Raw genomic sequence first — 27704 nt, 5'->3', positions numbered from 1 at the left:
AATCTCGGACTGAATATATTATTAAACATATTATTAAAACTAACTTCATCCATTCTTTTACTTTCCTTAATATGTAGTGTTTCCAGATAAAATATGGGACACCCAGTTACATGTGAATTTCATATGTTCCTGCTTATATTTTAACACTATAAAATTATCCCTCTTTTAACTGAAATTCAAATTTTCACTGGGTATCTTATATTTTTATTTTCTAAAACTGGTAACTTTATTAATATGACTACTAGAAAAACTTAAATTATAAACGTAATCTATTGGACAGTGAAACTTTAGAAGCATCTAGTTTTGTTTTGTTTTTTTACCAGCTATTGAGCCAGTTGTGCAGAAATACCTAATCTGAATGAACATTTAATCCTAGACTGGGATCGTCAATACTCTGGAAGTTAAATTTTTACATTTAACAAGTTAAAGGACAACAAAGGGGCTTGACGCAGACCAAAGTATGGAAAGGGCATTTGGATTAGAATTAAAAGTCATTGCTCCCAGCCTCTCCATTAGGGTAGTTAACGGTTCCACTTTCAAAACAATCCCTGCCACTGTTACAAGGATGGGCGGTGTCAAGGTCAGTTAACTGGCAGGGAGACTCTGGGCCAGTCACAGTCCCTCAAGAGAAGTCAGTAAAAAGTTGGCGGGGGTGGAGGGACGGTATTTTTATACTTGACCCTCGCACTCCGGTGGTCTAGCCATCCCCTCCCCTGGCTCCGCGCTGGGCCAGACGCCGAGGCGCCGAGTCTCACTGCCTTCCTAAGCCGAACCACGGCTACCTGGGTTGCAAGACCAAGACTGTTCCTGCAAAGATCCGGTGCCAACCAGCTAGACCCCACATCTGCGCCCCGTGAGAGCCACAGGTGCGCGCCGCGGCTGGGGCCCGCCCACCCGCCGTCACGCACAGACCCAGTCCCGCCTCTCCGTCTGCGCCGCTAAGCCCAGAGCCCGCCCCAGCCTCGAGCTCTATGTAAAGCAGGTCTCTGCAGGCAGGCCGCTATGGCGTCTGGAGCGCGACAGCCCGTTCAGTCAGAGGGCAAACAAACCGCCCCCTCCCTCTCTGGGTCGCGCGGCGAGGGCCTGGCGCGCACGCGCGCGCGCACGCGCACGCTCCACCCCCCGCCCCCGCCCCCGCGCGCTGCCGCGCGCCCCCGCGTCCTTCGACCCCGGGCAGCGCGCCGCTGGCCGCTGAAGGCGGCATGCGGGACTACGACGAGGTGACGGCCTTCCTGGGCGAGTGGGGGCCCTTCCAGCGCCTCATCTTCTTCCTGCTCAGCGCCAGCATCATCCCCAACGGCTTCAATGGAATGTCAGTCGTGTTCTTGACGCCGACCCCGGAGCACCGCTGCCGGGTGCCCGACACCGCGAACCTGAGCAGCGCGTGGCGCAACCACAGTGTCCCGCTGCGGCTGCAGGACGGTCGTAAGGTGCCTCACAGCTGCCGGCGCTACCGGCTGGCGGCGATCGCCAACTTCTCGGCACTGGGGCTGGAGCCAGGGCGCGATGTGGATCTGGAGCAACTGGAGCAGGAGAGCTGCCTGGATGGCTGGGAGTTCAGCCAGGACATCTACCTGTCCACCATCGTGACTGAGGTGCGTACTAGCCCCGGGGCCGAGGACGTGGGGAGGACCTTCGCACTGCACCCAACAAGGTGTGCGCTGGATGCTGTCACTCTCTCTCTCCCGATACACTATCCACCTCAAAGTGGGCATCCTCCAGGCAATGCTTTGAGAAGTGACTTCCAACCAGACCATGCCACTCCCAGCACGAGTGTCCTATTAGCCGCCTATGTTAATGGCCACCTTGAAGAGGGTGCCAAGAAGGCCACGGTGGTCCCTGATAGATACTCTAAGACCGTGAATAATCAAAGACTTTTTCTAGATGGAGATGGGGGTGTTGAGCAAATTCAGAGCTTGGGCCAAGGGGCTGTCACCGCATTTTCTCTAGCCTCTTGGCATCTGTTCAGAGAGAAACACTCCTTTCTTAAGAACTTGTAAAACTAAGGGAAGCATGTGTATAAAATAGTCACGGTGCTCCTTTTTCCAGTTACTCTTTCCTCATCCACCCTCATCCAAAATGTCGGTCTAGTCATACCCTATCAGGGATTGTTTACCTTTTGCTTATGTTTAGTTACCAGAATTATAGGACCCATTCATCTGAACATCCATTCAGGCTGACTTGTTCACCTGGAATGCTTTAGAATATTCGAAGGCCATGTCGTTGGGCAGATTTAAAGCATACAACTTTAGTTCATAGGAAGCATGGGGGGTGCTTCTTATTCCCCAACCCCTTGGATTTTCCTTTTTGGGTAGCTTTGTCTCCCCCAGTGACCCTGCAGTCATTAGTACTACATGTATGGCATCACGTTAACGGATGCTTGTAGATGTGCTTTGCATCTTATTCAGATACTGGACTCCCTGGGGTCTCAAGCAGAAATGAACTAGCAGAGCAGTGAAAAGAGTCCTCCATAGGCACCTAGGTGCCCAGGTTCACAAAGTGTCAGGATCAGGGATTCACAGATGAGAGAAAGCTTCCTGGCAATGGCATCTCGCTGAATCTGGAGTGTTTAGCTCCAGTCTGGAACAGCTGGAAACAACCTGGAAGGAGGGCAGGGTTCACAGGGAGAGTTCTAAAAGGGAGTGTGCACAGGTCCTGATATGGCATCAAACCCTCCTGTAAGCCCACAGGGGTTCTGGAGGCTCCTTTTATGTTGCTTCTGGAGGCTGTCACCCTTCAAGGGAGTCTGATCACTGCCTTGAGCCTCTTGTGTCTATGGATGTGCACACCTGTGCTCTGTATGTTTGGATGTTTGATGTCCCCAGCATCTGTGCTTCCTTACTGCCATGTATATGTAATAGAAGTGTGATCTGAGCCCCACTGGGATCTCTCAGCTAGTGATATCATTCCACTGTCCTGAGGTATTGATACTTGACAAGAGAGGCACTGAATGGAGGTAGCTGACAGTGCTTTGTGACCCAAGAGTCGGCAGAGAATCAAAACTCCTAGTCATTACAAGTCCTCGCTCCTAGCGTCATAAGCAAGTCTGTCACACCCCTGGAAGCCAGTGAGTTGTGAAAGCAGAGGCTGTCCCTCAGGTTGCTTGCTAAGGCCACCAAGGGGAAGCCATACTTCATGACACAGGAGTCCCTGCAAATTCTGCTTCTGGCTGCCCAATGAAAGGGGAAGCAGTGAATTCACGAGAAGCTCATGGCATCTCTTTGGATTTTACCCTGACTTCTAGAGTCCCTTGGCTTACCCTACTCATTTGCTCTTCCTTCACTGCCCCTATCCTGTCTTGGGCTAAGACTGGTGGTGGCACTGATGAGCTCCCAAAGGTCGACTATAGTGGAAGGGTCCTTGAGCTACATTGCTGCCAATGTCAGTCTTTTCCTTTTTTTGTATTTAGCCTATTTATTTAGCTGTCTTGGCAGTTTCATGAGAGCTGTGTGCCCTTTTACCTACATATACATTTTCAGCCTTTGCAAGGAGACAAGGTTAATACATTACTTAGCCCTTTGTTTTGGGATTCTGGAATGTCTGACTCTTAAGTCCAAGGCTGTTTGTTCCTCTTAGGTGAATAGTCACCCCTGGAAGCTATTGCATTAACATTCTGATGGCTCCATTTTTCTAAGACCCATTGTCTTCCAACCTGGACCTGGCCTGCTGATCACTGCAGACAGTTCCATGTCTGATAAAGTTTCAAGCCTGCCCTCAGCCCCATATCATACATAGAGGTGTTTATAAGTACATTGGTATTGAATTCCTATTTGTTTTTCAACAGAAGATGAAAACTGTAGGTCTCCTGTTTAATTGTTTTTCCTTGTTGAAGTTATCAAGTATGTACATGTAGTACTAAATGTTGTGGTAGATTTACCTCTTTGCATCTCCCTGACATGAGGCTGGATATAGACAGGGTACTGGAGGAAATTTTTGGTGAATGGATTAATGAACAACTTAAGAAATGTTGTCTAAAGTTTGAGAGCTAAAGAAGGAAAGGACAGTTTAATTCATAGAAGGGAAACTTGGAGGTGGTCAGAAAGCATTGACCAAAATATTTTAAAGAAAATGTAACCTCCCAGCCCACAAACTGTGGCTTGCCCCTAAATGGATCTGCGACAAGGTGTTGGGATTGGCAGAAAGGAGGTGAAAAGGAATGCAATGAAAGGGAATGTTTCGGGAATAGTTTGGTGGTCCCTGTGCTTCTAGACTGGCCTCTTCCCTGCCCCTCAGTCATTCCTGGAGTACTAGAGAATCAGCCACCCCACCTTGCAGCGTTGCTCCAATATCTGAGTGCTTCTTGATTCAGGACTACCCCTCTTCTGAAACCTGGGTGATTTCTCAGGCTGCCTGGCCCACCTGCTTTTTTTTATTTTTATTTTTTTTTTATTTTTTTTATTTATTTATTTTTTTTTAACGTTTATTTATTTTTGAGACAGAGAGAGACAGAGCATGAATGGGGGAGGGTCAGAGAGAGGGAGACACAGAATCTGAAACAGGCTCCAGGCTCTGAGCTGTCAGCACAGAGCCTGACGCGGGGCTCAAACTCACGGACCGCGAGATCATGACCTGAGCCGAAGTCAGCCGCTTAACCGACTGAGCCACCCAGGCGCCCCCCACCTGCTTTTTGGTATTTCTCTAGCCCAGCTAGCAGCCAGAAAGATTCTTTGAGAGACTTCTAGCTCTTCTGGCACCCATCAGTTAGGGTGTCTTCAGCTAAGACCTGGCAGTCATGTGTGTTTCCTTGCTTCTGGCCATTCTCTGCTTCTCTGAAGCCTCCTGCCCCAGCCCATGGCAATACTCTGACTCACTCCTTATTGTCCTGGAAAGTCTCTTCCTCTGGACTGGCTTTTCTGTCAGTCTTATCTCAGGTACTGAGTCTTGGAAGATAGGACAGCCCTCACTGCTATCTACAAGCCTGCCTGAAGGAAAAACCACATCAACCGGGGAGGCAGGGCTGGGCTGACTCAGTGTGGAAAGACCCGGAGCTTGTGCCTCACTGTTAGGTCTTTGCTGACATGTCTCACTCAAGGGAGAGTGAGTGAGCAGACCCTCAGCCCTGCCTTTGGAGCTCATGGCAACCAGAGAAGTTACTTGTTGGGTCCCTGAGGCCCCTGTACACACAGTCTTAGTAGAACCATCTAGACATGAGTGGTCAGATTGAGCCCTGCTCTAGCTAGCTGAGAACCGACACCCTGGGTTAAAGTTCTTAGAGCTGACACAGAGAGGGGGTTAAATAGAAAAAAAAGAAAAAAAATTCTAGAGATTGAAGCTCAGGGTTCATCTGGGCCTTGAGCAGCCAAGCCTAAGGTCCAAGCCCAAAAGATACTGTGGTGTTGCAAGTTAACAGCCCTTTTATTTATCTATTCCCTCACTCAACTATGTACCAAATAGCCTCTCCTCTGTAGAGCACTGCCAGGCGTTATATAGAGGATATGGCAGCAAATTCTTTGTCTCCTTGCCCAGACAGCCTTGGGGCAAGGATCTGCCATTAACTGCAGCAGGAGGCAGGATGAAATGTGTGTAGGAACACATGGCATTCAGTAACAGGTTGTGCTTACCAGCGTAGCGTGTCTGACCACTGATGCGGTCAGGCCAGGTACATCACAGGAAGAATTTCTGCCCTATGGGCACAGACCCTGTCTTTTTTCCCTTCCAGCCAACTCACAGGTTAGAACATTTAGTCCCAGGGATCTACATCACATCTCTATTTCCCATAACTGAGAAGCAGCTATAATTATATACTGCATACAAGAGACACAGTTCTCTCTCTTCTTAAAAACATTGACAGCTTTGGGGTGCCTGGGTGGCTCAGTCGGTTGAGCGTCCAACTTTGGCTCAGGTCATGATCTCGCGGTTATGATCTCGCTGTGAGTTCCAGCCCCGTGTCTGGCTTTGTGCTGACAGCTCAGAGCCTGGAGCCTGCTTTGGATTCTGTGTCTCTCTCTCTCTCTGCCCCTCCCCCGCTCATGCCCTGTCTCTCTCTGTCAAAAATAAATAAACATTAAAACAAAAAAACATTAACAGCTTTGTTGAGGTGTAAATAACAGAAAATAAATGGCACATAAGTAAAGTGTACAGTTTGAAAAGCTTTGAGAGAGAGAGATCCATGAAACCATCACCAGTAGAGAGGCACATTTCTGAACAGGAAGGATGGCAAGTCTGGACCCTTGCCAGAGTGGCTCTTAGATTTTTTTCAGGCTGTCTGTTTTCACAGCTCACCCAGCTGAGGGGTCACAATGCTAGACTCATGACCTGAATCTTTTTTTTTTTTTTTTTTTTTTTTTTTTAATTTTTTTTTCAACATTTTTTATTTATTTTTGGGACAGAGAGAGACAGAGCATGAACGGGGAGGGGCAGAGAGAGAGGGAGACACAGAATCAGAAACAGGCTCCAGGCTCCGAGCCATCAGCCCAGAGCTTGACGCGGGGCTCGAACTCACAGACCGCGAGATCGTGACCTGGCTGAAGTCGGACGCTTAACCGACTGCGCCACCCAGGCGCCCCATCATGACCTGAATCTTAAACACACATTTAGTTCTAACACTGAGACTTGCTATCATCAGCCAGTACCAGCCTATCCCACGAACCAAGAGGAAGCATCCATGAGCTAGTCTGTAGCTGCTTTAGTCATGGCTGGGGAGCCATGAGCTCAGGATAGGAACACTAGATTGCTCTGCAAACACAAATCTTGGATACGTAGCCTGGACTCTAAGGGCTTCTCAGCCCACCTCTGCTAAAGAGGATGCAAGCCAAATCCTGGAGCCCACTGCAATCCTGGTGGCTGACAGGTTGGGTTGGCTGAATGGGTTGGCTGGGTAGGATCTAGTCCATGGCTGCCCTTGTGTTCATTTTTTGAGACCTATTATCTTTCCTGACCCTACTCATAGGCTGTCTGTGGCCAGTAGGAAGGAAGTGTCAACCCGGGTTTGCTTTTGGAGGGCCCAAAGCCAGGTCCTGAGGATTGTTAAGAATCTTCAGTGGTGGATAAAGGGCCCAATTACTCCAAGGAGTTACACACTTGCCCAGAGTAAGGACAGCCTGGACCAAGTGGTGGGGTTGAGGCTGCAGGTACTGGAGAGATGCCCTGGGAATCTATCCCAAGATGAGCATGACAGACACCTTGTCTCCTGCAGGGGATAGTCTGACCTGGTTTCAGGTAACACCTGGCCTTGTCAGCACAGAATTCCCTATAAGCCTGTATCAGGAGACCTGACATTGTTGGGGGAGGGGTCTACTGCTCCAGAACTCACTATAGAAGTCCCTGTGGATTTCCAGTCTAGCTCAGCTGTATCAGTCCCCACCCCTCATGCGAATCCTGTTGAGAAGCAGCTACTGACTCTTCAGTTTTGCATCTCCATTGCTACAAAAGTAATGCGTGCTGGCTGGGAATAGAGCCCATCATAGTCAGGAGCTGCGGTAGTCGTAATCTGGCCCCTGAAGCTCTAACACCTAAGAGCCAGAGGCTGGCACCCCATTACCAAGTCCCTCAGTTCTCACTCCCTGGTCACTCCCATCCTGACGTAGCAGCTGTGTCTGTATGAGGACTGTCCTGGGAGCACTCACCCTCCTAGAAGAGAGATGGTATCTAGGTGCTAGCACCACTGAGGCTGCGGGGGTGGGAGGGCTGCCTGAGTATTTGGACCTTGGTGCTCCTCTATCCTTGCCTCCTGCTAATCTGGACTTCCTCTAGATTTGTGTGTGTGTGTGTGTGTGTGTGTGTGTGTGTGTGTGTGTGAGAGAGAGAGAGAGAGAGAGAGAGAGAGAGAGACAGAGAGAGAGAGAGAGCGCGCGCGCACAAGTAAGCGAGTGGCAGAGAGAGAGAATCCCATGAGGGACAGAGAGAGAGAGAGAGAGAGAGAGAGAGAGAGAGAGAGAGAGAGAAGGGGGGCTCAAACTCACAAACCGTGAGATCATGACCTGAGCCAAAGTCAGATAGATGCTTAACCAACTGAGCCACTCAGGCGCCCCTAAACTCTAGATTTGAGTTTCAGATTGCTACCTCTTCCTTGCAGTGAGGATCACCACACCATTCTCAGCCCATCCAAGGTGCATGCTTATTCCAGAGTGGAGAGCCAGTTATGTGGCCAAGTGACCCTTATTGTTAGCTGTGGGGGTTCTTCATGGACTGCCTCACACCCCTCTGAGGTGCCCAGAGGCTATGTGCACACATGTCCAGTGGGGCAGGGAAGCAGACTTGTTTTTCCCCGTCACTGGCCTGGAAGAAATGCTTTCTTGGAAGCTGCACATCGCCCCCCCCCACCCCCCGCCTTTGTTACTGGGAAGCCAGCAGGCTCCATGGAGGGCAGGCCAGCAGCCTGGCACCAGACGGGCAAGGGTCTGCATTCCTGGAGGGCAGCCTTCTTGGTGATTACTGAGCACCATCTTTCTCTGTTCTGGGAAACATTTTTCTGGGAACCACTAAGCTTTTTGTTTTGTCCTTTCCTCTCTTTTTTTTGGCTCCTTGTTAGGCTGGGGCAACCCACCATCTGAATGTTCAGCTGCTTCCCCATGCCTGCAGATCTCTTTTCATGGTAACTATAGATGGAACTATGCACTGGGAGCTGGGAAACTCAAGCGGAGCAGCCTGTTCGGTACCTCGATCCCTGTTTTACACATGGGGAAATTAAGGCACAGTGAGGGAGGAAAATCTTACCTGACATTGATAACCACTTAACAGTAGAGCAGAAGCTAAACCCAGTTTCTTGATTCCCAGCTCAGAGCTCTTGGCTGTAATTTGGCCTAGTGTTTTTGGCACAGCATTAAGGATCCCAGGGCTCACTGGCCCAGAGTGGGGACCTGGGTCCAGCTGCAAGAACAGATCCACATGATGCATTCCGGGCCCTCTGGCCTCAGTCCTTTGCTGGATGCCTTGACTCTTAGAGCCCCAGAGTCCCACTCTAGACCCATTCCTGTGCCATTCATCCTGATGGCCTCAACCCCACGGAAAGAGTACCCTGCCCCATCCACAGATTCTTAGAAGTGACCATGAAAGGCCACAGTATTTGCTCCCTACCTGTCCCCTCCTCCTCAAATTGGTAGCAAAACAATGGAGCTGAAAGCCATGAAAAACAGGATGGGAGGGGCCCATTCTCCCTGTGAGGGGCAACCTCCTCTCTGCTTCACTGCCCACATGAGCCTTTGCCTGCCTGAATGAGGTCATGCACCTATGCAGTAATGTAAAGAGAACCTGCAGGGATGCAGGATATTCTCATTTAATTTAACAAGAAATCTTAAATTTAAAACATTTAACAAAAGAAGTGAGTGATATGTCCCTTTGCTCCCTTACAGTGGAACCTCGTGTGTGAGGACGACTGGAAGGCCCCACTCACGGTCTCCTTGTTTTTCTTGGGTGTGCTGGTGGGCTCCTTCGTTTCGGGGCAGCTCTCAGACAGGTAAGGTGGGTGTCTGTCTCCTGCAGCTGCAGGGGACCATTGGACGGAACAAGGAGCATGTACGTACCTGGCGTTTGACTTCAAATGATAGTCTCTCAGCCCAGGGCCTTGTGTTTTAAAAGAAGAGGAAGCTGTGTCTATAGTATATACTCCATACCAGGTAAAGAGACCCAACAACCTCCTCTCTAATTCTTGCTTAGCAGAACAATCTGAGCGAATTATATCCATGATCCCACTGAACCAGAATTATGCCATAATTCACTTCTTGTACCAGCCTAGTTGGCTTTCCCTAGGTGACTCTTTCGTGTCCCTGAGCTTTGGAGAGGTAGACACCACACACATGCAGATGAATTTTTTTGTACATCCTAAGGCCTACAATGAATGACCACCTCTGTATTTTCCAAACCATCATTCTCTCTGCATGGTGAGAGATCTCACTAGCTGGTAGTGGCATAACAGGCAGAACTCTTGGGTTCATGGGGATGGTGCCTCTTAGCTAAGAGACTTTTGGTTATGTTACCTACTTCACAACAAGCAGAAAATGTGCTATTTTGGCCCGTAAGCAGCTTATTTGTGTAATTCCAAGGTTTTTAACTCAAGTTCCATTCATGGCTTAGGGAGTTCACCTACTCTTGAAATTATGTGCAAAATTTTAGAGATTGTATATGAGCATTTTTTTCTGGAGGAAGGTCCATAGTTTCCATGAAGTCCTCAGAGGGATCCATTATACCCTGTCTTTTTACCCTAGGGCTCCAAGGTCTGTTGGAGAAGCCCACAGTGAGAAGAATAGCCTTCACCAAGGTCCTTGGCTGTACTGGATCACCCAGTGGAGTCCCAGCATTCTCCTAGCTGGTTGGGGTTTAACAGAGAAGTTCAGGATGAGAATGTCATCCTACCTTAAGAACAAAGTCAGGGGTGTCTGGGTGGCTCAGTCAGTTAAGTGTCCCACTTCGGCTTAGGTCATGATCTCATGTTTTGTGTGTCCGAGCCCCACGTTGGGCTCTGTGCAGACAGCTCCTAGCCTGGAGCCTGCTTTGAATTCTATGCCTCCCTCTCTCTCTGCCCCTCCCCTGCTCATGCTCTGTCTCTTTCTGTCTCAAAAATAAATTTAAAAAAATTTTTTTTAAAGAACAAAGTCATATTGTCCCATAGCACAAACTCAGGGTGATGTTCTGGCATGTTTAGATTATTGTTTTTACCTGAGAATTCTTTCTTCATGAGAAATAAATGCATTTCTCACTAGATTTGTGTTTCCCAAGTGTCATCTAGCCATTAGAAAAGGGTCGGAGTGCCTGGGTGGCTTAGTTGGTTGAGTGTCCAACCCTTGGTTTCATCTCAGGTCATGATCTCATGGTTTGTGAGTTTGAGCCCCACATCCGGTTCCGTGCTGACAGTGCAGAGCCTGCTTGGGATTCCCTCCTTCTCTTTCTTTCTCTCTGCCCTTCTCTCTCTCATGCTCTTTGTCTCTGTCTCAAAAATAAATAAATAAAGTTAAAAAAAATTAGAAAAGGATCAAATTCCCGCAGTCACCAGTGAGCATTAAAGAGTCAGGTGGGCCATGACCACTGATTGACAATTCTAAACGAGCCTGAGACACTTGCTCTTTTGGAGGAAAGACCTTGCTTCCCTAGATCTTTAATCTAGCAGCAAGCATCAGTTGATTACTTATATTTATCTAACAAATACATGGCACCTAAGATGTATTAGACACTCTCATAAGCACTGTACAAATTTAAAAGAAAGAACAAATAATCTCATCATAACCCTATGAAGTAGGAAGTATTCTTACTCTTATTTTTACAGACAGGGAAAATTAAACCCACAGGAGTTAAATCACTTGTACAGTCACAAAGCCAGCAAGTGGCAGAGCTAGGATCTGGGCCCAAAGAGCCTTGATGCTCTGTTTTGTGTGGACTACTGTTCTCGGGCGCTGCTCTTCCAGAATTTGCCTTCTATCAAGGCAGAATGTACTAAACAATTAATTGAGGCATGTACTTGTCCTTTGTGGTGTAAGTGATACAGAGAAGTAGTACAGGAAGCTAAGAGAGTCTGACAGAGGAGGCCAGGAGAAACTACCCCGACGAGATGACAATGTGCTGAGAGTTGAAAGATGAGTAGAAACTGGCCAGCGATAAAGGGGTGCAGAGAGGAAGGAGCATTCTGGGCAAAGAGAGCTGTACTTAAGCCTAGACTCCAGAAGAGACGGCACACTTTAGAACCTGGAAAAAAGTCCTCTATGGTGGATGTGTGGAGAGTGGTATGAAGAGGAAGCATGACACATGGAGGCCCAAGCAGAAGAGCAGGCCAAGCTTAGCTGATGGACAGGAATTTGGGCTTTAGTCACAGAGTAGTGGGGAGCTGAGAGTTTTGTAAAAACAGGAGTGTGGTATAATCAGATTTGTATTTTTTTTTAATGATTATCTGATAATTTTGCAGAGAAAGGACTGAAAGGGAGAAAGAGGGGTTGTGGAGAGACCACATAAGAGGCTGTCACAGTATTTATGTGGGAAATGATGGCTTGGACCAGGCTGACAGTAGTAGAAATGGAGAAGAGAGGTAGGAGGTCCAACCAACAGCCCTTGGCTGTGTGTTGGATGCAGGAGAGGAAGGAAGATTTGGGGCCTGTACAACAGAGCCCTTCTCTGAGACAAAGGACTCTGGAAGAGGACCATGTCTGTAGGAGAAGAGTGGAGCTCAGTTTGAGTGTTCTGAATCTGGTGTGACTGGGAGAGGCCTGAGTGGGTGAAATGAGCCTGCAGTTGGATGTACAGCTATGGTGCTCCATGAGAGGTTTGAGCTGGAGAAACACATTTGGGAATCGTCAGCTCCGTAGAACCCTTGGCAAAGCCCCCAAGTGTGGAGGAGATTGCCTGGGAAGGGTGTAGAGTGAGAACAGGGGCTGCCCAGGACTGCTCTTTGAGACCTTCCAAATGAGCTGGTCGGTGGGAAATCTCCTCTCACGGGGTTGAGTGGCAGCTAAGACTCAGAGGAATTTCCTTGATGTAAAAATCAAGAAGGAAGTACCCCAAGTTCAAAGTTGAAACTCAGTGCATTTTTCTGGGTCAACTATGTCATGGGTTAAGTAGATCTTTGTGGGCTAGCCTGAGAACCTGATTACCAGGAACACCATGAATGCCTGAGGAAAGTGTTCAAGTTCCACAGATGTGATCCCAAGCAAACAGTAGAAGGAAAATTAATGAGTACATTGAGGACTACCTTAGCCTTCTAAAGGGCAAGTGCAGTATTTTAAAAACGTAAAAAACGTGAGCAGACTTCTTTTAAGTAGGGTCATCTATGTCAAGTAAATGAAGCAGCTAAAAGTGTAGCTGTTGTAGGTGCAAACAGTAGAAGGAAAATTAATGAGTACATTGAGGACTACCTTAGCCTTCTAAAGGGCAAGTGCAGTATTTTAAAAACGTAAAAAACGTGAGCAGACTTCTTTTAAGTAGGGTCATCTATGTCAAGTAAATGAAGCAGCTAAAAGTGTAGCTGTTGTAGGTGCAGCCCTGCCTTCAGCTCCTAGCATCACCTCTCAAGTTTGTCTGCACCCCTATGGGAGGCACCAGGCTCGGCGGGATGGACGGTTTCTGATCTCATTACTTCTAAGTAAGCTGGCTCAAAAAAATGATCTCATGCCAAAGAAATGACCTCAGAGCAGTAGATTCATGCCCTCAACTTGTCTAGGGTATCAACAGTAACTTTTTGTATAGGGCAAAGATTTAGTCTCCTTTCTAGAACGTTAATAAGCCTGAAATTCAAGAGCAGTTAAAATAATCCTGGGTTGTCACAGCATTTTACCTGAAGATACCGAGTTACCTTCTTGTGTGTGAATTACAAGAGGGCATAGCCCTAGAAAGAAGTAGTCAGATATTTCCTGGTTTTCTAACATATGTGTGGTTGACATTTTGTTGACAGATTTTAAGAGTAAGCATTTCTGGTCCCAGCCCTGGACTGCCAAAAACTGGTGCTATGTAAGGATTCCCTGGGTCTTTCTCTTCCCTACCATCCCAGGGAACCCATGGGAAGGGAAAGCATGGGTAAAGGTTATCCCTGTCTCCTTATAGGAAGGGGCCGTCCCTAGGTTTGTGTGTAGGGTACTCTTGTTATGGAACAATGCAGGGGGAGATGGTCTCCTTCTAGACCAGAGTTTCTCAACCTTGGCACTATTGATTTTTGAGCCAGAAAATTCTGTGTTGTGGGAGACTATCCTGGGCATTTTAGGATGTTTAGAACATCTCTGGCCTCTACCTACTGGATGCCATTAGCACCAAAAACAAACATTAAACCTGTTTCATTGGAGACAAGCACCAAACTCTTTAACATGGCACCAAGGCCTTGTGCGGTTTGGTTCCCCCACACACACACCGACCCCGGCAGCCTTCTGTTGAACAGCTGACGCCACTCAGGCTGGCTGCTGGCTGTGTATGTCCTCCTGTCTCCTCCAGCTGCACTTGTGTATGCTCTTCTCTGTGTTCCCCAATCACCCTGACCTTCCTCAACCATGAAGGCCAACTCATGCTTCCTTGTGCCTTTTCTCCATTGCACTGATCAGAAATTGGTGAATAAGAGGTGTTATCTGATTAATGTTCGTCTCCTCCACTATACTGTGAATGCTTGGTCCCTTTTGCCTACTTCCCTTTGTCAGTAATAACTTCTTTTTCGGGCCTCATCAGCTCCCCATCATCGGGGATCCCTTCCCTGAATGCCCACGTCCCCAACCCCTAGTCCCAGGCCAGAATAGTTTCTTTTGTTGTATCCCTTGTGAACCTGAGTGGTGATCATTCAGTGCGCTTGTGTCCATGTGTAATTGTACTTTCAGTAGTGTGGTTGTTTGATTAGAATGTGATTACTGTCTGTCCCACCAACTGTAGACTGTAAGTCCCTTGAGGGTAGAAACAACAATTTTTTTTTTTTTTTTATAATCCAGAAGTATCCCTAGTGCCTAGTATATAATTGAGGTTCAAGTAAACATTCATTGAATGAAAATGGGTATCAGCCAGCCCTGGCCAGACTCCAGCTGAACCTGCTAGGTTGGTTGAAATACGTTGACTTGTTCCTCTCTGACTGTGATACTATCTTTAAAACAGAACAAACCCCCCAAAAACCCAACAGTTAAAAATTTTTTTTTAAATGAACATAGAGAAAAGCACACAGAACAAGTGTGTGGTGGATTGATGACTTATTCCAGGGAAATAACCTTGTAACTACCACCGAGTCAAGAAATAGAACCTTGCTGGCCACCCAGGAGCCCCCGTGCACATGTCCTGTCTCAAGTACAACAGCCTCTCTCCACCATAGGTAACCACCAGGCTGACTTAAAAAATTTTTTTAACATTTATTTATTTTTGAGAGACAGAGCATGAGTGGGGGAGAAGCAGAGAGAGAGGGAGACACAGAACCTGAAGCAGGCTCCAGGTTCTGAGCTGTCAGCACAGAGCCCAATGCAGGGCTCAAACTCACAAACCGTGAGATCATGACCTGAGCCGGAGTCAGATGCTTAACCGACTGAGCCACCCACGTGCCCCTCAGCCTGACTTTTATACTAATTACTTCCTTGTGGGTTTTTGGTAGTTTTATCCTTCCGATGTGCATCCTTAAACACAAGTCTAGTCTTGGCCACTTAAAAAAGTTTTTGATATGTCTTTTAGTCTACTTTGATTAAGGGATTCTGCCTCCATCCTTTTCTTTACCGTATATTTTATCTCTTGCACTCTGGATTGTTCCTCTGTAGAATTTTCTCGTCTGGATTTTGCTGATTGCATACTCAGGGTGCACTTCAGCATATTCCTCTTTTCTCTGTGTCTCTTGCATATTGGTAGTTGGATATAGAGACTTGATCAGATTCAGGTTCATATCCTTTAGTGAGACTAGAAATCATGCATGCAGTATTCAGTTATCTTTTCATAAAAAGACCATTAGCAGTCACTGAAACATAATTCCCAAATCTGTCCATTTATTAAAGATTATAATATGGTGATACTCTAATTTTATCACTTCTCTTTCATTTAATAGTTGGAATACTTTCATAAAATGATATTTCCCCTCACCTATTATTGGTTCCTATTGACATTCTTTGGATATGTGACAACTGTTTCTTTTCCTTTATTTACCAGTCTTCATTTAAAATGACTTGTTTCTCCATCATCCTCCAAAGTAAACCAGTTCTCTTGTAAAAAGCTACATTCTGAATGTATGGGTGTAAGCATAATGAATACATTTCAATCCCTTGCAATCATTATCATATTTCTGGCACTACCTTGGGGGCAGTCCTTGTTCCTGGGCTGAACATTGGTCCTGGGGAGTGGGGAGGGCAAGTAACAGCACAGGGACTGGAGACCAGGACTGTCCTTGTACTGCACCCTGGCAGCACTGTCCACAGCCCCTCCCTGGAGAGCTCTGGGGGAAACCCATCTTGGTGGAGCCCATTTCTGCCACCTCCTCCCAGCTGGATCTCTGTCACTGTCTTCCCAGGTTTGGTCGGAAGAACGTGCTGTTTGTGACCATGGGCATGCAGACAGGCTTCAGCTTCCTACAGATCTTCTCGAAGAACTTTGAGATGTTTGCTGTACTGTTTGTCCTTGTGGGCATGGGCCAGATCTCCAACTATGTGGCAGCATTTGTCCTGGGTATGGCCATCAAGTTGGAGTTGAGTACTTGATCCTGTGTTTCACCATCATCCCACCACCCACTCTCTGGAGATAGCTATGATGTCCCCCAAGGGGAAGTGGTCTGTAGCAACACCAACCAGCACTGCTTGAACCTAGTTTTGTAGGCAGTGAAATTGAGTCCTCTGAGTGCCCAGCCTTGAGTCACTAGGAGCACGGTAGCCTGAAGGCTGAATTCCAGTTCTTTTCTGGTCTCTGAGATGTGGCCCTTGGCCCCATTAGTATTCAATAGCCACTTTACTATAATTCACCCAAGATCATCTGTTAAAAAAAAAAGAGCCTTCCCAGAGCTAAGGTTGCTAAGGAAAGATGGAGACATGATGTGAGGAGCAAGGGCCATGAATGGTAGGCTTGCCAAGGAAGAAAACTGCCTCTTCTGTAAAGCATTGTGTCCAGGGAAACTGGAAAGAATGAATTGATATGAATGGACTTTAGTCTCATGATGTTTAGGGTTTTAATTCCAAGAACACACTGCAGTACTTTGGCCTGTTCTCACTGAAAGTCCCACTCTCACTGTTTGGAGGAATCCAACTCTAGCTTATTGGCCTTTGGGTTCCTTGGGTTGTATACTGAAAGGATTATTTCTTTCTCTTCACGTCTAATAGAATAATCTTTTCTTAAAAATATTTCCTTTAAGCCCCCATGTGCATCCTTCATAGTGACTTCCCCTTTAATAAATTCTTCCTCACATGAGGATTACATTTTGAGGCCTAACGTGGCATCTTTAGTTTACAGCTTGGGGAAGTGATAAAATTTTCAAGGTAGAACTGTCCTTGAGGAGCCTAAGAGGCCAGCGTGGGGCACCCCCAGTGGGCGCTCAGACTGCACGGGGTTCAGAATCCCACCGTTTCCTAGGGCGTGGCTGCTTCCATTTCTGTTGAAAATTACGTAAGAAAAAATCAAAAAGGAAATTACCTAAATTAAAGTGCTAACGTGACTCCTCCCTTGTTTTGAACAGGAACAGAAATCCTTGGCAAGTCGGTTCGTATTATATTCTCCACGTTAGGAGTGTGCATATTTTATGCGTTTGGCTACATGCTGCTGCCACTGTTTGCTTACTTCATCAGAGACTGGCGGATGCTGCTGCTGGCGCTGACGGTGCCGGGGGTGCTGTGTGCCGCACTCTGGTGGTGAGTGTCGCCTGTGCCCAGGGGTGCCCATCGGCAGGATGTCTTCCACCTGGCCTTCACTAGGGGGCAGCAGCAAGCCACAAATCCCTATTTGGGCTCCCAGAGACAGGGAGTGTAAATTAGTTGTAAGTTGTTTCAGAATGTTTTTTCCCTACCAGAAAAGCCAAAAAGGAAACAAAACAAAATCCCCAGACATCAACAGACTTGTTCTCAGTCCTGTGCTGGGTTTATTGAAGCGCAAGGAGAGGAAGAAGTTGTAGCCGGGAGACGATGGGGTCTAGTATGACCTTCAGGAAGTTATCAGACTGACAAGACTGCCTAGGCCCTGGTTCCGGCTGTGTGTTGCCAAGACCTCACACCACAGGCACTGGGAGAAGAGGGAGAGCACTGGAAGTGAGAGTCCCCTGGCTTACACGGAGGAAGCCAGGCTCCATATGGGCTTCCAAGATAGAGGACTTGGACAGGCAAAGAGGAGGCTGTCCATACCAAGAGTGGGAACACAGCAGAGCAGCTGAGGCAGGAATTGCCCCTTGCAGGTGGGGTTGGTGAGATCACTGCTCCCCTTAGAGCAGAGAGCATTACAGAGCATAGTGGGAGAGGACACAGAGCAGAGCATGAGTCCTTCCTGGTCATGACCAAAGGGCAGAGTCCATTTGGTGAGGTAGAAAATAAGATCCATAAAATCTTAAAGTCCCAGGTGCTTTGATAAACATAGGCAGGGGATCTGAAAAGTCATTTGGATGCAGCAGGGGTGGGAAGTGAGGAAAAACTACAGGCTAAGAGGCCAGTGCAGAAGCTTCTGTGGATGCTGGGGACAAGTAGGAAAGTACAGCAGGGCAAGAGTCTGGGCTGGGCCAGGCCCAGGGCAGAAGCCAGGCTTCAGGAACTTATCTTATGCCTTTCTCCTCAGTGTCCAGCAGGTGGCACCACCATTCTTTAGAAATGGAGGTGGCCAGCCTAAGAAGCAATCTCGTCCTGGTGCGCAGGACCCTCCAAATTTTGTGCACTCTTGAGGGTACTCAAAAGCTCACACTTCAGGTCATTAGTGGGTATAGTGTCAACCATCTCTTTGCTTCTCGCTTGGAAACACCAGACATTCCCCAAATGTAGACTCTAAAACCCCATTTCCCACTTCCACTTATGCTGCACCTGGTCTGTTGGGCAGGACTGTCCCAGTGAGATTATTGCTTATACTTCCAGGTTCATCCCAGAGTCCCCCCGATGGCTCATCTCTCAGGGACGATTTGAAGAGGCAGAGGTCATCATCCGCAGGGCTGCCAAAATCAATGGAATTGTTGCACCCTCAACTATCTTTGACTCAAGTGAGGTAAGCGCCATGAGGGAGCTGGGCAGAGGGTGTCCGTGACCATGATTTTAGGCCAGCACCACGCAGGAGCCCAGCCCTCTCTCTGCCCAAGCCCCAGCTGCCCTGCAGCAGGTCCTGTTCAAATTCACATGTTGAGGAGAAGGTACCAGTTGTCCAAATCTCTTCACCTTCACCTTTGGTTGTCATACTTATGTAATTCTCTTCTAGGCAATCATATGGTTAAACCATTAATTTGAATAATAAACACTCTGAGTAATAGGACTTGCATGAAGTTGGCATCATGGGAAATTATTGTTTCTCATGTCTTAGGTAGTTTCTCATCTTAAAAAAAATAGTACATAAAATATGGAGCAAAAGTAGGTTTGGAGTTAGAAATGTCCAGTGTCCTTCCACCCACCAGTCATTCGTGTTGCATATCATCTTGGAGCCAGCTCCTTTTTGATATCCGCCTCTTCCACCTATGCCACCCTTCTCTGCAAACCCTATTCTCATGTGCCATGGGTAATTTCCTGTTCCTGGGTCTTGATTCTCCCTCCTGTTCCCTCTCCTTCCACCATCTACAGCAGGCAGTTTTCCTTAGTCTCATGACTACCACAGAGGTTAGAAGTTGTAATTGCTGGCTGATGGGGTCCTGGAATGTGTCTCTGATCTGATGGGAAGACAAGGCTGTGAGAACAGCCACTAGCAGTCATGCTGAAGTGTGTGCAGAAGGAACGTGAGAAACACTCAGGACTCAGGTGCAGATCAGGGCTTAGGAAAGGGAGACCAGTTATTACAGGCATCAGAGAAGCTGCTGGCCACCAACAGCCCTGCTGGCCTCAGTTAAGTGCTGGCCCAGCAACAGCTCCCACCCAGCACGTACTGGAAGGACCTGTGACACACAGATGGCAGGGCGGGAGTAGATGGCAGGGAGGGCTTTTAAGTGTGGTAGCTTTGGTGGCTTTTCAGTGAGGGGTCAGTCTGGGTGAACCCATAAGCCCCACTGACATCTTTGAGGAAACGAGGCTATTTCAGGGGCTCCATTAAAGTCAAAATTTGACCTTTGGTTGAACTGCTAACTTGAGAAAAACAAACTCCAAAGCTGGGCTTGCTTAAGAAAGCAACATCAGTGTGTTTAGACGTGTGGTTTATTAATGTCCTTGGCTGTGCCAAATTTCATAGGAAGTTACTCTGGGTGAAGCTGAGGTCAATTTTCCTGTTTTTCTATCTGAAATTTTTTTCCTTGGAAGTAACCCAATAACTCCATGGTATGAGGACTCAAAACATTAATTCTTTAAAAATATCAAATCAATAAAGTGCACAGCCAGTTTCTCTCTCTGACCCAGAGGGCAGGGAGCCAGTCTCAGGAAGGAATGCTCGGGAGGCCTCCCTGGAATGTGGCCACCGATGGTGGCTGGGGGTGGGGCAGAGAAGGAGCTGTCAGCCTGGGCCTCTGCCTTGGCTGCATCCCCTGAGGGACGGGTCACCTGCTTTTCCTTATTCTTGCTCACTGATGTGTCATCGACAAGGCCTGGGGATGCCTTCTGCAGCAGCGTAAGATACACTCAGCACACTTTTTCTTTTCAAGAAAGAAACATAAAACACTCACCAACTTGGAGACGCAGAAAGCTAAGATGGTAGGGTTCAGGCGTGTTATTGAATCTCTGAGTCTCCAGCCTCTCCATCCCATACCCTTGTCATATCATTCCTGCAGCTACAAGACCTGAGTTCCAAGAAACAACAGTCCCACAGCATTCTGGATCTGCTTCGAACCCGGAATATCCGAATGGTCACTGTCATGTCCATAATTCTGTGGTGCGTAAGTGAGACCTACCTGAGGCTTCCTGACAAAGCTTCTGGCAGTGGCTGTCAGGCCTCTCATTTGCAAATGTGTGTCTCAGACCAAATTGAAAGCCTGTGTCATCAGAAAGCGTAAGGGATCTGCCTTGCAGTGAAAGAAGTAGGCATGTCGCAATTTTTAGCTTGATGGAATCTCAGAAAAGGAGAATGAAATCTGTTGTGGGGGCTTTTTGGGAAGCTGTGGGGTCTTTGGGGAAACCCTCCAGGTCCTGAGGCAGATCCTTGATCACTGTGGGCCCTAGTTTGTTTCTGTCCCCCCTGCACCTCAGACAGTGACTGACGAGGACAGGGGAGGCCTTTAAAAAGGAGCTAAGTGATGGGGCGCCTGGGTGGCTCAGTCGGTTAAGCGTCCGACTTTGGCTCAGGTCACGATCTCGCAGTATGTGAGTTCGAGCCCCGCGTCGGGCTCTGTGCTGACTGCTCAGAGCCTGGAGCCTGTTTCAGATTCTGTGTCTCCCTCTTTCTCTCTGACCCTCCCCCATTCATGCTCTGTCTTTCTCTGTCTCAAAAATAAATAAATGTTAAAAAAAAATTTAAAAAAAAAAAAAAAAAAAAAAAAAGGAGCTAAGTGAAAACGTTATGTCCTTCCCATTACAGAGACTGCTAAGTACTGTCTTGGAATGTGGAAGCAGAACATCCTCCCTTTGGGATGTTCACAGATTGTCCTGAAGGCAGGGCCCATAGCCGAGATGTCCTCAGGCTCCTTTTAATGAGGCATTTCACCAAGCATGTCAGGAGGGCATTTGTGAGTTACCAGAGCAGGGGGCACAGCCTAGTGCCTTGGTAGCATTGGCTCAGTGGCCAGACCCTTGGGATTGTAGAATACCTGAGCTTGCTGGGTGACAATAGCAGGCTTCATCTCAGTATCCTTTGTTACTGGAGCTGTCAGTTTTGAGGCAGCCAGCTATTTTGCTCCCTGGGGGATACTGTGAGTCACTCACTTCCAAGGAATTGCCCAGGACCCCTCAGGGCAGTGCACCACACCTGTGTTGGCCTCAGACAGGACCAGCATTCATCCTGCACCACAGACTTGCCACCCTGTGATGAGTCACCTATTCTGTGGTTCACCCAGGTGCTCTTCCACCTCTGGATTTCCCAGGGACTCCTGGACACTTCCTTTTTCCTGATTGTCCCAGCTGTGGTTTCAACATGCAGATGAGTCAAAACATCCTAATGCCTAAAGGTCTGGTTTGCCAGAGTGCTGGTCATCAGCAGAGAGAATGCCTACCAGGGATAGGGTCCAGGCCTGGGACATTGGGAAGCTTGTAGATGAGAGATGATGTGGCCCTGCCATCGGGAGCTCCTCCCCTTGTCCACAAGTACAGTGGGGCTGCGGTCAGCCTCCTCTGGGCTGAGAGCCACAGATGGTGGGTCTGCTAGGAGGTCTTTCTCCAAATGTTTGACCTAATGATTGTTTTATCTTATCCCTCCAGTCCTATCACACCTTACTTGACACATGCCTCTTTTCTCATTCTCTCGCTCCTTCTGCACTTGCTGGATTTAGGGGCGGGGGGGTCACAGGGTAGGGAAGTAGCTTTTGTAAGTACTTTGGCTTAGGGTTTTTAAAGCTGAGAAGCACGTTGGAGGTGGTTATTGTTTTTGTTTTTTCTCAACAAAGTAAATCTACCTGAATTATATAAGCCTTTTTGCTGGGACTCTTTCTATTTGGAATGCTCTGAAGTTGGTGTGGTCCAGGGTTAACATGGGGTTAGGAGGAAATTATCTTTTGTTCTAAGAAGTAAGGCTCAGGGTTAAACCCGCTGTCCTCCTGGCGAGGATAGTTTTGAATTTCCTGCGCTAATTGTACTTTAAAAGTTGTTGAGGTTGGGAGGCACGTGGATGCTGTTTCTCCAGCTTTCTCCCACACTCTTTTCCAGGATGACCATCTCAGTGGGCTATTTTGGGCTATCCCTTGACACTCCTAACTTGCATGGGGATGTCTATGTGAACTGCTTCCTGTCGGCAGTGGTTGAAGTCCCGGCATACGTGCTGGCCTGGCTGTTGCTACAGCACCTGCCCCGGCGCTACTCCATGGCCACCGCCCTCTTCCTGGGCGGTAGCGTCCTCCTCTTCGTGCAGCTGGTGCCTCCAGGTAGGGGCCACATGCATCTGTGGTCTGGAGTTTTTGCTGACTCACTCATTCTCTACCAGGCTGTGTCCCCCCATTAATGAAGAAAATGAAATCACGCAGAAACAGCTTACTTGCATATCTGCATTCTCCATCACAAAATCAAGAGAAAGTGTCTCCTGGGACCAGACACTCATCATGGCTTGGGCTTTGGGGGAGTGGTGAGAGCTGGTGGTGAGCATTAACTCTCCCAAGTTAAGGTGTGCATATGTGTCCTCTGCAGAGTAAGGGGGAAGAAAGAGCCAACCCCATTACTCTTGAACCTGGGCCTATGTTAGTCATGTATTTATTCAGTAAGTAGCTCCGGAGTGCCTCTGTGGACCAGGTGCTGTGCTTGGGGCTAAAGACGCAGAATTAAACAAGTCAGACAGAACCCCAGGCCCTCCTGGAGTTCGCACACTAGTTGTGAAGACAACAGACCAGTAAATAAAATGGTTAATATGGTGCAGACTGGGTCACCTTTGATAATAACAATAAAGGACAGTGGAGAGCTAGTTTAAATAGAGTAGTCATGGACAGTGTCCCTGAAGAACAGGCATTTGCAAGTGAGCAAGGATGTAGATGGAATGATGGTGAAGACTGTGAGAGGGTCTACACATAGAGCATTTCAGGCTGAAGAAATAGCAGAGACAGAGACCCTGAGGAGGGAATAACTCTGGCATGTCTGAGGAGAAGGAGGGAGCTGGTAAGAGGTGAAGGGATGGAGAAGGAACGGGCCAGGCACCGCATGGGTCTCACAGGCTATTAGCTGGATTTTTTTTTTTAACGTTTATTTATTTTTGAGACAGAGAGAGACAGAGCATGAATGGGGGAGGGGCAGAGAGAGAGGGAGACACAGAATCGGAAGCAGGCTCCAGGCTCTGAGCCATCAGCCCAGAGCCCAACGCGGGGCTCAAACTCACGGACCGTGAGATCGTGACCTGAGCTGAAGTCGGACGCTTAACCGACTGAGCCACCCAGGCGCCCCTAGCTGGATTTTTTTTTAATGTTTATTTTATTTATATTTGAGAGAGAGAAAGTGAGCGTGTGTGGGGAAGTGGAAGAAAGAAAGAGAGGGAGAGAGAATCCCAAGCAGGCTACATGCTGTCTGTGCAGAGCCCGATGTGGGGCTCAGACTCACAAACCATAAGATCATGACCTGAGCCAAAACCAAGAGTTGGATACTCAACTGACTGAGCCACCCAAGAGCCCCAATTTTTTTTTTTGAGAGAGACAGAGAGAGAGGGAGAGAGCATGTGCATGCACGTGAGTGGGGTACGGAAAGAGAGAGCAGCACTCAGCACTGTCAGCACAGAGCCCGATGTGGGGCTTGAACTCACAAACCGTGAGATCATGACCTGAGCTGAAGTCAGATGCTTCACCAGCTGAGCCACTCAGGTGCCTCAAGTGGATTTTATTTTTAAAACCATCTTGGTATTCTACTGATGGGATAAGGAGGCAACCTTTTTCCAGAATTCACAGAACAGTGTGTGGACCTTCATATTCCATCATGGTATCCAGATACATGAATATGGGGGCCTCTGGTGGTTGTGTGTGGGCACCTGAGCCTGGCAGTGTTCTGCACAGGCATGGCATATATACATAGAGCTCACACCAGAGCTCAGGGTGACCCACAGGCCACTGTGCCTCATTGGTACAGCGAGCAGGATAGATAGGATTATTCCTGGGGATCTGCTGTCCTATGAATTGTCAAGGTCTGAGTGAGGGAAAGCATGAAATGAGTTAGAATGGAACCCCCATTCATCCACAGGTCATTCATTGATTCCACAGTGCCTGCAGTGTGCGGTTCTGGGGTGCCACCTGACCCCTCGCCAGGCATGTCTTTAGTGACTTCTGGACTAGAGCAGGTTTACTTGGGCTATTGAGAGGCTCACTTTGGTGATCTATAGGCTGAGAAGGGCATGTCCTCACACAGCTGTGGGTCCCAGCCTCCTCTCAGGAAGCAACTTGGAGGGATATCTTGGCTACAGCTTCTTATCCCACAGAAGGTCATTAGAGAAACTGTCCCCCATATCCCAGAAAGGAGAAAATATGTTTGCTTCGGGAAAAAAGATACAAAATGCCTAATAGCAGCGTACCGTGAGTTGGTGCCTTCTACTTCCTTCCCTTTGCCTTTCCAGATTTGTATTACTTGGCCACTGTCCTGGTGATGGTGGGCAAGTTTGGAGTCACTGCTGCCTTTTCCATGGTCTATGTGTACACAGCCGAGCTGTATCCCACAGTGGTCAGAAACATGGGTGTGGGGGTCAGCTCCACAGCGTCCCGCCTGGGGAGCATCCTGTCCCCCTACTTTGTTTACCTCGGTAAGTCCTGTGGGCTGGGGCATGCAGGAGCCGTGGCATGGAAGCACTGATTGCCTTTAATGTGAGCTCTGGTGGGTTGTTAACAGCAAAGCAGGCACACACAGCAGATGGGATCCATCCAGTACCAGATCTGTGCCTAGAGAGGGCCTGTGTCCAGGCACACTGTGGAGGAGGCACTCACTTGTAAACAGAAAACGACCTACGCACTAGCTAGAAATCAGTGAGATAAGTAGAGTTTTGTTTCTGCTCTGGCTATCCCAGGCCTTCCATCAAAGAATCTAGTTCCCTTGTCCTAAGAAACTGCAGCATGGTATAGGGAGCCCATGTACTTAATAGAAGAAATTTCTTCTTGGAATCAGAGTATAAAAGGAACATGGAGGGAAGGATGTCCATTCAAGACGTCTGATGGATGAACTGAGAATTACCGTAATTTGGAACACTTTGGTTTTACACCATGGTTCTATACTGTGTAAAGATATGCTTTGTGCCATTTTATGTAACAGGGCACAATTTTTCTCTTCTTTGGAATTATTTCCCCATGGCAGCTTCTCCCTCCTGCACATCCCCAGCCTGCACATCTTTGGGGAGGGTTGGTGGCCGCCTTGAAAGTACCCAGAACATGTTGTGAATATGCTACATGAATCTGACAAGCAGAAACACATTATCTGGCCTTAAGGCAAAGTGAGCGGGTTGTGACATATCTAGAGAGATGGAGGAGTTACTGCTCTACCTGGATGAGAACCTCGAGTTCCGTGGAAATGCAGCATTGGGAGATAGGAATAGTGCCCTCCTCCCGGCCCGCACCCCTCCCCTGTACCGTGAGGCGCTGCAGGACCTCTGGGCACGTGCCAACTCTGGGTTCTGAGACCTGTCCAGGTGCCAGGTTTCAATCTGGCAGCTCAGACTGTGGGAGATGCAGAGGCTGAGAAGGCACGTGGTCCCCTTTAGAGTCCTGGGAGCACAAAGGGAGGAAGGGAGGCCAAGTCTGACTGCATCCCTCGCTTAGAGTTCTGTCTTTGCCATAGGTGCCTACGACCGCTTCCTGCCCTACATTCTCATGGGAAGTCTGACTATCCTGACAGCCATTCTCACCTTGTTCCTCCCAGAGAGCTTTGGCACCCCTCTCCCAGACACCATTGACCAGATGCTGAGGGTCAAAGGGTAAGGTTGTGCTGGGTTGCTGGGTTGCAGTGTTGATGCACTGGGTCCAGGCCTGGCTGAGAGTTCCCTACAAACTCTCCCAGACACCGTGGGCTAGTTTAGCCATCAGAGGGTTAGAAATGGCAAGGTGCTTAGAGACTGTCCTGTCTGGTCTGAGACAGACCACAGTGTCACCATGTGCAGGAGAAACCTTTTAGAATCTGCTGTAAGAGTTTTTCCCCCTTAGTGAGATCATCTCAGTTCTGGGTTTTGTTTGACTATTTAGAGACTGGTAGACATTTTTTTAAAGATTCATTGCTAACACTAGTTTTGTTTGTTTTTGTAGGATAAAGTACAGGCAAACTCCAAGCCACACAAGGATGTTAAAAGATGGTGAAGAAAGCTCCAAAGTGCTTAAAAGTACAGCCTTATAACACAGCATCCAGTGGGGGAGAAGGTGAGGAGAGGGACAGGGTCTTGTCAGAAACAGCTTGTGCTGTTGTGCAGACACTGAGCCCTTCAGCAGTGGACATCTCCACCCTTCATGCTCTTGCCTCTGTGTCTGACTTGCTCCTGGCTGGACACCCAGACTCAGAGGTTGCATGTGGCCCTAGGGCATTACCTTCCCTCCAGAGTGACAAATTTAGATACATCTTAACTCCCGGATTTGGTGGATGGTGGACTTGGCACTCCCTAAGAAGTTAACTGTTCGCCAGAACCAATGGGGACCTGGAAGAATAAGAGAGGCACGTGCTAAATTTACATCTTAATTTCAGGCCACCTGAAAAGACTCCTGACAAAACTGGAGGTCTAATTATCCCCCCAAATCTTCTCCCCATTTCCCTCTAGTGGTGCACTTTAGAGGAAAACAAATAATTGCACAGGTTTGCTTTCTCACACTTTCTTAGTCTTAAGGGGTATTAAATGGGATTGTTGCTCCCCCAGGCAGGAGAGCACAGATCTGGGGAAACCTAAAGGTAATTAATACAGAGGGAACTAAGCAGATAATGGAAGAAGGGCAAGTGCATTGATTTGTGAGTTCTGGTGCCACTCAGTGTGACTACTGAGTTGACTTGTTTACATCTGATCAAAGCCTTGGGCTTGTCCAGGCCCATACAAGGTGCATCATTGAATCTTTTATTCTGTTTTCCACTGCTGTGTGAATCACATCTCCTAGCTACTGTGGTTTCTGATGTATGATTGGAAGGAAGTGTATCAGTGAGAAAGAGAGGCAAGCAAACTCATCTCTTTTCTCAAAACTATAATGTAGATTTTGTATGTTTGTGTTTTGTTTGTTCATTTGTTGTTTGTTATGGCTTTTTCTGCTTAAGTTATTTACCCTTCAGAATAGACTTTAGGAAAGGCTTGTTCTTCAGCCTCCTGGTTTGTGTCTTTGTTGTTTTTTTTCCAACCCAGAATCACTCTGGCGATGGCCTGCCATTGCCCTTTGTGCAAAGAAATCAGCCTTAGCCACAAGCACTTCTCTGAGTGCCAAAAATGACGTCACTATAAGAGTTCCTTTTGTGATACCTAATCATGGGAAAAAATTACAAAGAAGAAAGTTAAACTGTGTTCACAGTCTTTCAGAGTTGCTCACTTCAGTCGTGTAACATTGGGAGATATTTTGTGTTCAGTGTAACTGTCTTTTATGATTATGTTACTACGGCACTCCAAAAGCAGATGCTTCACCTGGATAAAAACCATATTTTTGTGAAAGCTACTGAAGTGCCTTGGTACATGAAGATGTTTTAATAAATAAAATGATTTTTTAAATAACA

The 27704-nt window shown here is 47.7% G+C and overlaps 1 protein-coding gene across 2 annotated transcripts; it reads left to right on the top strand.

Annotated features, from left to right (window-relative positions):
* The first annotated feature begins 1134 nt into the window (after positions 1-1134).
* SLC22A5 (solute carrier family 22 member 5) lies at positions 1135-27704 on the top strand. Of its 2 annotated transcripts, XM_058736813.1 has the most exons (10): positions 1135-1595; positions 9291-9394; positions 15866-16020; positions 17018-17189; positions 18390-18516; positions 20210-20310; positions 22233-22447; positions 24604-24786; positions 25812-25947; positions 26273-27704. In XM_058736813.1, exons 1-10 carry the CDS (start codon positions 1203-1205, stop codon positions 26358-26360), a joined length of 1674 nt encoding a protein of 557 aa, XP_058592796.1. In that variant the 5' UTR covers positions 1135-1202; the 3' UTR covers positions 26361-27704. The 2 variants fall into 2 exon arrangements, with proteins under 2 accessions (XP_058592796.1, XP_058592806.1); XM_058736823.1 differs by lacking the exon at positions 15866-16020 and having other exon boundaries at positions 17127-17189.

Source organism: Neofelis nebulosa, chromosome 1 (genome assembly GCF_028018385.1).
Source record: "Neofelis nebulosa isolate mNeoNeb1 chromosome 1, mNeoNeb1.pri, whole genome shotgun sequence".
Classification (NCBI taxonomy): Eukaryota; Metazoa; Chordata; class Mammalia; order Carnivora; family Felidae; genus Neofelis; species Neofelis nebulosa.
Note: the sequence above shows the minus strand (reverse complement) of the source record. Positions and strands in the feature narration are given on the sequence as shown.

What these genes read in the sequence shown, in the direction of transcription:
- SLC22A5 (XM_058736813.1), top strand. Translation starts at nt 1,203, where the DNA reads ATGCGGGACTACGACGAGGTGACGGCCTTCCTGGGCGAGTGGGGGCCC. An exon ending in GTCATGTCCATAATTCTGTG is followed by an intron (nt 20,311 to 22,232) that starts GTGCGTAAGTGA and finishes ACTCTTTTCCAG; the next exon opens with GATGACCATCTCAGTGGGCT. An exon ending in CGTGCAGCTGGTGCCTCCAG is followed by an intron (nt 22,448 to 24,603) that starts GTAGGGGCCACA and finishes TTGCCTTTCCAG; the next exon opens with ATTTGTATTACTTGGCCACT.